Here is a 12,649-nt window from a genome sequence, read left to right on the forward strand (position 1 = left end):
CTGGCAACGGGAAGTTGTCTGAACAAGGAGTTCCTTTGGCTCTGCTACCAGGTTACTGTTGTTTATCTTTATTGTTCCTTATTCTCCGTGTACTGACCTCGGCTCGTTCCTGACTTCTCCTGCTTGCTGCCCGTCCTGACCTCCTGCCTGTTTCCTGACCATCCTTGTTCTCTGCCGGTCCTGACCTTTTGGCTTGTCTGACTACCCTCCTGGATTTCCCTTTTGTACTATGCTTCAGTCCCTGCTTGTTGGCAGTCACCTGCCTTGGCGGGCACGGGGGCCACAAACTGGCAGTAGCTTGCCGCACAACATCCTCACCTCTAGAGGCTCTGGAGAAGACCAAGCTACTGCTTAGACCCTGCGCCCCGTACACGTCTCCACCCACAGGGTGGGTGACACAGTGGGTCCACCACTTTGCCTTGTGGAGCCGTGACAGGAGGTTGTTAAATGATAACACTACAGTTGAAAGTGAGGATATGTAAGTATTGGTTTGTGTTATATACTCACAAAAATAAATAGTAAACATTGTCCACCTAATCAATCAAGGATGATTCGGTTGTGGTACAGTCTATAATGGATATGATATAGGATAAAATAGAAAAAATTAAAAGGGATTATACATGAAAAAATCTGATTGGTCCCTTTGGGATAGCTGCCACTGATCTGCCCACGCCACTATTTCTCCAATGAATTAATCACTATAAAAGTAAGTAGATTCCCTTCACTTTGTGCTACATACCAATATTATTATAAGGTATTCTTACCTCCCCATTTTACGCCCTAGATTCAGTGTATCCACACAACGTGTGTTCCACAATTCCAGCTATTTATCATCTGTCTTCCACAATTCCAGCAGCATGATCTGCCTCCTTTTTGAATTGAGGTAGGTTTTAGGTATTATCCACCCTAAAATTTTAGTTACATATAGAACAATACTCACTAAATCCCTCACAACCACTTTTTTCCTTTAGGGATCTACTGATCTGAGTTAAATTCAGTGCACTTCTTAATACGCAAGAGACAGGTAAATGGTACATATATGTCCTCTAGTTGTTGATTTAGAATACATTCAATTTGAGATTTTCATGTATAATCCCTTTTAATTTATTCTATTTTATCCTACATTATATCCATCCATTATAGACTGTACCACAACCGAATCATTCTTGATTGATTACTGTGTTAACAATGTTTACTATTTCTTTCTGTGAGTATATAACACAAACCAATACTTACATATCCCCACTTTCAACTGTAATGTTATCATTTAACAATCTCTATCCAACTATGCTCAGTTTAGGACCTCTGAACAACTAAAATTCATTACCTTGTCAGCAACACCAAACTACTTCGCTATATGACCACAGCGGGAGATTGAAGTAAGACTCCATCACATATAAAACAAATCACTACTACTCAGTACTAGTAACATATTAATCACTGGCTAATTGCATTCTGCATATCTTACATATTTCTTTGTTTGATCAGCACATCCAAACCACCATTTTGGTTTTATCCTCGATGTATTCCTGAGCATTAGCCGGAATCCGGCGCCTATTCTATCTGGCCAAAAACTTCAGCAATCTTACTAAGTAAGCTTTTTACACAACAATATACTAATAAATGTATATCCTTCAATGTAACTGTTATTGCACTATATATTGATTATATTATATATGATTATAATTTTAAAGGTCCCTCAATCCCCTGAAGAAGCCCCACGGGGTGAAACGCATTGGGCAATTAAGATTCTCTTAAGAGCAATATCGATGTGAGATTGTTAACAGGATAATATGATGATTTTGCATCAAATAATTTCTTTATTGCATGTTTTGTATCACCACCAGCATAGGAGGTCTATGTTGGTAACAGGGTCACGATTCAAATTAGGAAAATATCAAAAATATTGCGTCAATATTCACTTCACCAGTTTGGCTGATCATTAGAAACATTTTCTAAATTAAATAAACCCATCAAGTATTCTACTTTTTGGCATTTTTGGCAGGAAGCGTGCCAAACACTTCTAAAGCGCCTGCAACCAATCATTTGTCTGCATCCAGATGCCACTTGGAAGGAATGTGTAAGTATAAAATATAAACTAGAGCTGTAACAAAATGTGGGATTCACATTGTATGAACTAATAACATTATGAATGTTCCATTTCTCAAAGATCCTAGAAGCATTCAGGCTCAAGATTTGTCTCTCAGCAGCTGCTCATTACAGGTAATTTAATTACATACATTTTTCTTTTGAATATATAAATATAGATAAATTGAATGGCTGAACCATGACACTTTCATGCTAAAATGGAAATGAATTATTTTTACAATTGACATAGAGTTCACATTTTCATCTTCTTGAAGATAGAACGGGAAAGGATTTTAACCCCTGTTGAGTGTTTACTGATATTTTGGCCTGTGTTGGAGAGATTTCCCATCACTTGCTGTATTGACCAAAGTGGATTTCCCAGCCATAAAGTGATTGAAACTCTTAAACAAAAAAGAAACAAACAGTGAACTTCAAGTCATCTGCTACTGTTCCTATTTTACACCAAGTGTGAATATGTGGTCATTTTTATAAAGAGATATACTTAAAAAGGTTCCTGTGTGCCTATAATATGTTACCACTGTCCTGTTTGATTGTGGGGGAAAAAAATGGTATCTCTGCACATTGGGCAGTAAAGGAATCTTTTTAAACCATATAATAGCAGGAAACTTACACAGTGAGGGGGGATGGGGACACTAGTAGGCAAATTGGCATCAGAGATGTTTGTGGATAGTTAACACAGGCCCATTACCTTTTTGTTGTACAGTCCATTACTTTTTCTAGTAATCCAAATCCATCTCCCTGGAGCTATGTTATTTTCCTGTTCTCCTAGGTCTTTTAGCATGTGTACACACTTACAATATTTATCGTTAGAAACAAATGATTAACGACTGATCGTCCGATAATCGTTAACAAAAAAGTTAACAACAACTGGCCAACGACCCCGATGAACGAGGAATGTCGCTTGAAACCAACGACCATCCCGGTGGATCTGATTGAGAGACGATTGTTCGCAATCTATTGTGTGTTCAGTCGTTCAGTGATTGTGGATTGTTCTGCAGTACACTTCCTCCTGTACATGCCACTTCCGGTATCGTTCAAATGATCATATCTAGCATGTGTACACTATTGGTGGAGTATATTTGAACGATCATATCCTTACAACATGTACAGAATTGTGCACAATACGATGGTTCAAACAATTGTGCATAATCGTTAATCTGTTGTTAGCCATTCGTTTTCTAACGACAATTATTGCACGTGTGTACCTAGCCTCAGACATACACTGGTGATATAACTTGTGTATGCTGTTCAATCAAATATCATACCTACTGGTTATTGTTAACTTATAACAATAAATATGCCCCTTGTTGCGTTTTAAATGCCTATGCTTTTGCTTTTACATTGAAACAAAAAACATTTTCCTTTTTAAAAATTTGCTAATTATTTCGTAGTTTTCCAAGCCACTAAACTCAAATATGTCAGCACACACCTTATCTTTGCAATTACCTCCCAAAGTTTATGGCATATAAAATATTATTATTGTTAACTTTTATTTACAAAGCACCAACATATTATGCAATGCTGTACAAAAAAATTAAGGTTGTATATTACTGATATACACACCTGACAAGTAAAAACATGACACAGAGAGGACTCTGCCAGCGGAGAATACAATATATATAAATCTGTAAATCAGTACATTAGGAACATAGAACAGCCTACGTTCAGTTTCTTAGCTTCTCTTGCAGAACCTCAGATCTGAATCTTTGTGGTGCTTGTCTTGAAATTACTCTCATAAAATAAAAGCCCTTTTGATCAATTCTAAAATTATCAGTGAACAACAATGTACGCTGTTGTATTTGTCACAGATGTTGAATTCAATTACTATTGTTGTATTACTATTTACACCTGTACTTGTTGGCCCTACAAGAAGCAGTACAAAGAGAATTCAATTTTTTATTTCTTAATATTGTAATATCTTTGTTTATAGGGTCCCTGACCAAGTCTGTGACTGGGAAACAAATACAGATTCACAAAGTCCAGATTTCATTTTTGGAGCGGTATGTTCTGAAGTGGAGCTAGATTGCCGCACAGGAAACTACAAGGTAAAAATGATGGCAGCTTTTAACAGTACCTTTTTACTGCAGTGTGATTACAAGGTATGAGGCTTACTTTATCCTATTACCATAAACCAGTGAATGTTTTGTGAACATCTTATTCATTTCCTAATAAATGTACTATTCCAATTTCCATAAAAACCCTCAATATCTCTACAAATATGATGCCTTGGTGAATAGGTTGTGATTTGCAAGCATTTGGAGAACCCAGTTGCAAAATTGCAGCTCTTATTTTACAAATAGAACAGATAAACATTTTATTAGTTCATTTTTTTTTTAGTGATTTTCTTTTAGTGTTTCCTTTTTGAAATTAAAATTCAGTTTTTCGGTTTTTGCAGAAAAGACAATGAAGGGATAGATCTTGCAGTAAGACTAATGCAAAATTATTTCTTATTGCTTGCTGTAAATTATAAAAATACATTACTAGACTTGAACTTTCCAATCTTTCTTTATGTATCTTTCCACTTGTACTATGCATCAGCCTTTTCTCAACCTATTTACTCCTGAGAAACCCCTGAAATAATGTTCAGGTCTAAGGGAACCACGGCTAGAATTAATTTGTTGGGGGTCAGTGGAAAACGGAGCCTTCTACTGCCCCACTATTGGTGGAAAATGGAAAGAATGACACCATTACATTGGTGGCTAGAATACTGCCTTTATAGAGAATCATAAAGCTAACTATGTGTGTGATCAGATTTGAGGTTAATAAACCACAATTGAATTGTGAATTCATAAACCTGCTACAACACAAAAAGTAAAGGTTAGCAACAAGAAAACACACAGCTCCTATAACCACTTTTTTTTGAGACTTGTGCTTCTGAATAAGTGTTACATAACTGTGTCCTTTGGTGTAACTACACATCCTCAGCTGACATCCTAAATAATTCTGTTTCCCCACAGAATCTAAGAACTGATGTAGTGCTTGATGTGGGATCCACTATGGATGAGGCTGAAGTCACTGAACAGGTTTGTAAAAAAACAAAACACAAATACATTCTTGAACTGCTGTTTTGCATTCAGACAAGGGGCCTGATTTATTAAAGCTCCCCATGGCTGGAGAATTTACACTTTCAGCGGTGAAGCTGGGCGATCCACCAAACCTGAAATAGATCTGGTCCAGGATTGAACACATTTGCTAACAAATAGCAAATTACTTTTAAGAAATCCATTCCAGGTTTGCTGGATCACCCAGCTTCACTGCCCAAAGTGTATCCTCTCCAGTCTTGGAGAGCTTTAATAAATCAGGCCCCATGTCTATCTCTTCAATGTTGTGAACACAAATTAAATCCTACCCTCTCCTTTATTTCACATAGTCTGTCTCTTTCTGCAATAAATTCTTACCTGATCCCAGATGTATTTAGTTCTGCTTTAGGAGGATTGAACACTGGTAAAAAAACAAAATTGTAGCATGTCCTAATTTTTGCAATTGTCTGTAGATGGATGCCTTTTCCTAAGCGCTGATATTTGTTGCTAGCATTTTTTTCTAATGTTTTCCTAAATCAAGATTCTTCTTTACGTCTTCTTTTCTTCTTCTTCTTACTGCTACATCTGCCCTTCGACTGCAGCTATCCAGAATGGCCATCATCAGCCTGGCTTTTGGAGTGTAGTAACCAGACCCTGCTGGGATGGGATTTTCAATAATACCCTAAAAGTCACCTTTGGGTGGTGGATTTTACATAAAGCACATTTCAGAGTTTGGTAACAGGTTAGACATGGGGCACTTTCCAAATCCAGATTCCCCGGTTGCAGAGTTTGGTAGCAAATATTTGTAGTTTTAGGACTGTAATGTTCTGCTAAAGACTTCCCATTTTAGAAAAGGTCTCCTATCCATACGCATGAGGAGGACACTTGAGTTACATTTTTTAAGTTTTAAATAGAGTAGGGAAAATGTTTCCATTACTGTTATGTCTTTTGCCTTCTAAGAGATGAAATGGGAAAAATTACACTTTTTAGTACAATGTATGTAAGAAAAGATTACAACTCTGCTACACAATTATTATGCAAACAAAAATTGCTTTTTTTTCCCTGCTACTTTTTCTTTATACTGTTTTTTTTAATAACACATGCAATAATTTATGGTTTGGATAAAAGATTGAAAGTTCTCATTTCTGATAGTAAAACACTAAACGTCAATTTAGAAAAAACAAATAGGGAGAAAAGAGGGGCAAAGGGAATAGTTTCTAAAATTCCAAAACAGGAATGAGTACAATAAATCAATGATAGTTCTAATATGGGACCCGGTTAATCATTTGGTGGAACAATAGTATAAAAAATATCAAAATATAGGACATAAAATTATCATATTTTATTTATATCATTTTAAAAAGTTTTTACATGCCTGTGCCCTCTCTAGATGCATTAGGCCGGATCAGCCAGGGAGCGTTAGGCCGGAAAGAACTACCGGCTAGGCCTAAAGGCCGGTTATCTGTTATCTGGCCTAAAGGCCGGAGTTTGCCGACCCCTGTTCTAGACCAATGCATGTAATTCAGAAAACAGAAAGACAGCCATCATCTGTGATGCTCCTAGGTGCACCGAGATGCATCACAGATGATGGCGGTTTTCCTGTTTTCTGAATTACATGCATTGGTCTAAAAGGACAGCAACTTATTATGGATAAATAAATGCTTGGATGGCAGTCTTCTGAAAACTTCAAGGGACAGACACTACAAATTGAACATTATTGTGGACGATTAATTTGGAATACCGCTATCTCTTTTGTTGTGGTTTTAACCCCGCTTTATACCTGCCTCCATACCAGGTGACAAAGTGCACTTGTAGTTGAATAGTTTTTTTGCGGATACATCAATTGTTTGTACTAATTACATCCCTGAGGAAGCGGACATAGTCTGCGAAACGCATCAGATGATCCCTACATATGTAATGTGTACAATGTATTCAGCCTATGTATGTTATGATGTTATTTAACTTACCCTGAATCTTTACAATGTGGAGAGGCATGTATAAACTTTTTAAAATGATGTAAATAAAATATGATAATTTGATGATATTCAACTGCCGTTAAAGTCCAATATTTTGATATGTTTGATACTATGATTGAACTCTTTTGAGGATGGTGGCAGTATTAGGTAAAATTGGTGCCACTTCTTATGTGCTTACAGAAGAAGGAAGAAATCTGTAATGATATGTCATCCTATGAATTGAAATGTCTGCTTGCATATACCTTCTGTATACATCACACAGTGTTCAGAAAAATCAAATAACTGTATTTACATCTAATGTTTTCTAGGTAAAACATGCATTGAACCAAGGACTTGGACTTTACATAAATGAAGATTTGAAGTATGTGTTGCCATCATCTTCCAGTAATGGAATGTCCAATCAAGCAGCTGCTGTGAACAGTAAATATGCACCTGAACAAGTCAATGTCTGTCTACTACCATCATCTCCCAACCCAAATACAAGATGTTCTCCCAAGGCAAGTTGGTAAAATGGTCTAAACTAAAGAGAATTTGTCACGAAAAACAAATGTCAGTGGCTATACATATCTTTTTCCTAGTAGTGACATGGTGGCATGGTTGAGCAGGGAAGAGGGAGTAGAGTCAGGATGCATTATGGGCTGTATTTTTACATTTTTCAACCTAAAATTTGGTTGTAATTTTGTGCACAGCCATTCAAATCCCCATGCACTTCTCTTTCAATGCATATTACACTGCAACCCTTTCTAGTTATCAATAGGGCACAGACGTCACATTAGTACCGTATTTTTTGCCGTATAAGACGCACTTTTTCTTCCCCAAAACTGGGGGGGGGGGGAAAGTTGGTGCGTCTTATACAACAAATGTGTTATAAAATAATTAAAATAAGATACTCACCCGATACCCGATCCTGCGTGTGTCTCCTGTCCTCGCTGGCTGCAGCGTGTGTCTCCTCTCCTTGCTGGCTGCAGCGTGTGTCTCCTCCTGGCTGCAGTGCAGAGCACCCCCTGCTGATCCCTGCCCTAACTGCCGTACAGTGGAAAAAAAAGGTAAGAACGGCACAGAGTGATCAGAAGGGGAATTTGAATGGCACAGAGTGATCAGAAGGGGAATTTGAATGGCACAGAGTGATCAGAAAGAGAATTTGAATGGCACATGAGTGATCAGAAGGGGAATACCGGTATGAATGGCACATGAGTGATCAGAAGGGGAATAATCTTTCAGAATATTTTTTTTCTAGATTTTCCTCCTTTAAAATTGGATGCGTCTTATATTCCGGAGTCGCTTATACGGCGAAAAATATGTTAAATGCTGTATCTAAAGCCGCATACACACGTGCAATATTAGTTGTTGGAAAAGATCTTTCACGATCCTTTCCAACGACTAGCACTGCACGATGCATAAACGAGTGCTGTACATACGTTCTGATTTATGGAGAGGGTAAAGGGGAGAGTGACAGACGCTAACCCTGCATTAGGATTGTTAGTCGTCCATTGTCCGTGGATCCGCCAGGATGGTCGTTCGGACATCGAACGACTGGCACTGTACACACCCCAGATTCTCGCCCGATATTGGCCCTGAGCCGATTATCGGTTGAGAACCGTTGGACGTGTGTTTGTAGCTTAACTGAAAAATGAATAATTTTTAAATACACTCCTATATCCTTATAATGATTTTCAAATGATAAATGCAAGCTTTTGTTTATCATGGACCTATAACACAGCTATCCCAAAACAGATTTTCACTGCAAGGAAAAAAAAAGTGAAAACTTTTATTAGATTATGTGTGTTGATTTTCAAAACCCCCTTTTATTAGATAAAATTATATTGTTTAATTAGACTTTTTATCTGCTTATGTATAAGTGACAAGCCAGTATTGTTAAACTAGGATAGGAACCATACACAAGAGAGACAGTACTTCTAAATCGTTCATCCAAAAGTTTTATTTCCTTAATTGATTGAAGGCTAATCTTCCAATCCTGATTTCCACACTATCATGATAGAACCAGGAAAACTGAAGTGGATCTGCTCCAGGATTTAAAACATTTGACAACTAACAGCAATTTTTAATAAATTTGTAATGGTTCTCCCATGATAATCTATCTTTTTCAGCCTTGGTGAGCTTTCATGAATCAGGCCAATTGTATTAGCAAACACACAACAGAAAGAAAATCTTGATTGTTCACATTCACAGTGAAATATTACTCTGCTCTGTTTTGATAAAAAAAAAAAAAAAGCTAAGTCATGCAACATGTACTTGAATGAACATTTATTTATTGTGTAACAAACATCTATTGATTTTAACTCTGTGTTGTATTTTGTTTAGGCTGTAGAAGAAGTGTCACTCTTTTTCGGCTCCTCTGTGTTCTTTGCCATAAAGAATGCTATACTGGCTGCACGAAAACACATTGGCCTACCTGGAAGCATTTTGCTTCCTATCCCTGCCAGACCTCAACACATCCGGATGGCTTGCGGCAATCACCTTATAGAATCGCAACGAACATCAAATACATTAGAACTGCCTGCGGACAATCACACAGCGGAAACTTGATGTCTAATAATTCAGAAGCATTGCAATTAGAATTGAAGAGACACTTACAAATCAGCAGACCCAGAAGGCGCTGTAGCTGGTGGAAGTATTATGAGAAAATACTTCTTTACGGAAAGGGTGGTGGATTCATGGGTTACCTTTTGGATGAAGTGGTGACGGCTATCACTGGATAATTCTGTAAGAAACACAAATAATAATGTAATTTATAATAGTAACATTCCTAATTCACATAGCCCAGTCACAATAAACAGTCATTAAATGGTGGCAATTATTAGCTAAGAGCAGCAATTATTCACTTCTATCTTCAAAAATTAAACTACACAAGTTGCATGTACTACAGAATAATCACACATGATCAAACAATTTTCTAAAGGTGTCTGATCAGTTGTCAATACATGCCACACCACAAGGAGCCATTTGTGTATGATTACTACTTTTGCTACACTTGCAATTTAATGTAATTGAGCTATTAAAACGCTTGTATGCTTCTCTACATAAACCCAAGTTGTATAACCTAAATTAGGTATTTTAAAAGTGTGACCAAAATGGTGCTACAGATATTGATTATATTGTTGTCTCTTGCTGTGCAGGTATAGACAGATCTAAGTTAGAAGAACCTGAGTAATAATGCATTGTTCTTCTATAGCAGAACTGAGCAGGAGCTCTTTTACACGCAGGAATTGTCAATCTTTCAATTTTTCTATAAAAACATATACAATATGAAAGCTTATTTCCACAAGTCAGTCTTAGCTGTACTGTCCCTTTAACCCTTTTAGGATGATATGCAATTAATACTAATGACATACATATGATACAAATTACATGCAGATAATACATACAACAGGCAGATAGCAATGACCTTGTTCCCACAGTAATGCCATGTACCCCAGTATCACCATGTTCCCCAAATAGTTCCCCAATGCAGTCAAATGCCCCATGCATAGCCATGTATTTTTCATCCCCAACCACCATCACCCATTTCACCTTGTTCCTTCCATGCAGAGCAGCACAGGATAGCAAGTGACGTATTGTTCACGTCACTGCTCGGCAGGACTTTCCCTTCTCCTGGATTTTTTGCTCTCTAACTCTTTTAGAAAGCAAATCTTCCATTGTTATCCCACATGACTGTCAATGGGAGATGAATGTGGATGTGAAGGAAGCTGCCAGGATAGCAAGACATGTGGGAGGATTAGGTCTGCAACCTGCACTGTTGACCCATTATTAAAAAAAACACCTTAACATTCCTTTGCCCTTTATCATAGTGGAAACATGGGGCTGAGGGAAGAGAAAATATTGGCTTTCACTGGACTTAAATTAGGAAGGATAGCCGTTCTTCTCGGATATGGCTGTTTTTAAGAAATATGGCTAAACTGGATGTGTCTGAATGTTGGGGACATGGTTATATCAATACAAAATACTAGTGAAAGGGAAAACAGGAGAGGTGAATTTGTGGGGACCAACTCAGTTCTGCATACTGGAAAAGATGAGGAAGTGCTGTATGGACCATCATAATGCTGAACAACTCTATTCCTGCCCCTGGAAAATGTGATGTCACTGTTCTTCCATTATACTACTAAAACAGCCAAAGTTTATTACTTACTGGCTACAGTGGGTTTATGAACTTTGCAACTTGTTTATGCCCTATGCAATGTTAATAAATTAAATTTTTGTAAATGAAAAACGATTAGTGTTTTTCTTTTTTACAATTATTGCTTGCCTTTGCATTGTAACAATTAAAAAAAAACAAAATGCTTGCATAATTTTTCATTTTTTAAAAAAATATATTTTTATTGATAAAGTTTAAACAGTAAATAAACAATTGTATACAACTTTGCAATACAAGTATATATGTACATTAAGCAAAAACATGAATATACAAAATAATTCTTTTGAGCAGTAAAAAATAAAAGTGTTGTAATACAAACAATTGTACTAAACAAGCATTCTATCTGCGATAATGCGATTCAGTTTTAGTATTTGCTAGTCAGACAGGACTAAAGAGCAGATACACGTTAAAAGGTTATAGGAGGGTCATTAGGCAATTCTCTTTCCAAATACTATGTTGTGTGGCGAAAACAGTTATACAGTTTTGTTTTATTTGGAGTATTTAAGGTATTAATAAAACTTTCCCAAGTTTCAAAAAATGTGTGGGTTTTTGTTTCTTTATGCAGTGCAGCTTCTGCCCATTCCATTTTGAATAATTCCTGTAATTTAGTTAGAAAAAGTTTCATCGTTGGGGGCGCAGCGTCTAACCAACAGTGAAGAATAGTTTTTCTTGCTACTGCTAGTAATAATAGTGCCAGACGCCATGTCCCCTTGGCAAACTGAAAAACTTGCAGTTCCATTGAACCAAATATTACTCATTCAGGGGTAAATGGGATATAATTCAGGAGGTGTTTGCTAACATATAGCATAACCTGTTTCCAAAATCGCTTAATAACAGGACATTCCTAAAAGTTATAGTAAAGGGTAGCTGCTTGGGATCCACATTTAAAGCAAGAGCCATCCTTCGAAAAACCAATATGTTGTGCTCTCTGGGGAGAAATTTAATTCTTATGGAATAGGAGAAAGAACATTTTGCGGTATTGGACCGCGGGAATCGCTTTCCAGGAGACTGTACAACTGCAACATTTTAGAAATAGACAAGTTTGGGAAGTAAGGTCGCCATTTTGCCACCCCTACATTAGAAGTTTCAAAATTCAAGGTTGTCCTAAGGAATTCATACAATTTCGAGATAGCTTTTGTCGGCAGTTGTGAGGACAAGAGCATCTTATCTAATATATTGTTTCAATCATGTGGGGTTAAACGCCTAGCTACCTTTACTGCAAATACCCATAGTTGAATCAATAAAAAGGTACTCTCTATCAAGAACGGGAATTAGTTTTTAAGTTCTGGGAAAGAATAGGCCTTGCGGGTTTCAGGGTTAATCAACTGTCTGACAGAGGTGAGACCTTTACCAGCCCATCTCGCCAAAAGAGAAGAAAAAAAGCCCTGAAT

At 37.1% G+C, this 12,649-nt stretch overlaps 1 protein-coding gene across 1 annotated transcript in view; it reads left to right on the forward strand.

The window, feature by feature from the left end:
* The window catches only part of LOC140335787 (aldehyde oxidase 2-like), a 53,150-nt gene extending 41,354 nt beyond the window's left edge, over positions 1-11,796 (forward strand). Inside the window, exons 22-27 of the mRNA XM_072418723.1 lie at positions 2,006-2,080; positions 2,171-2,223; positions 4,040-4,154; positions 5,067-5,132; positions 7,414-7,602; positions 9,428-11,796. Coding sequence (XP_072274824.1) covers positions 2,006-2,080; positions 2,171-2,223; positions 4,040-4,154; positions 5,067-5,132; positions 7,414-7,602; positions 9,428-9,652 — 723 coding nt within the window. The 3' untranslated portion in view covers positions 9,653-11,796. The remainder of the gene's footprint in view (positions 1-2,005; positions 2,081-2,170; positions 2,224-4,039; positions 4,155-5,066; positions 5,133-7,413; positions 7,603-9,427) is intronic.
* The last annotated feature ends 853 nt before the right edge of the window (positions 11,797-12,649 follow it).

The sequence above is a fragment of the Pyxicephalus adspersus genome, chromosome 7 (assembly GCF_032062135.1).
Source record: "Pyxicephalus adspersus chromosome 7, UCB_Pads_2.0, whole genome shotgun sequence".
NCBI lineage: Eukaryota > Metazoa > Chordata > Amphibia > Anura > Pyxicephalidae > Pyxicephalus > Pyxicephalus adspersus.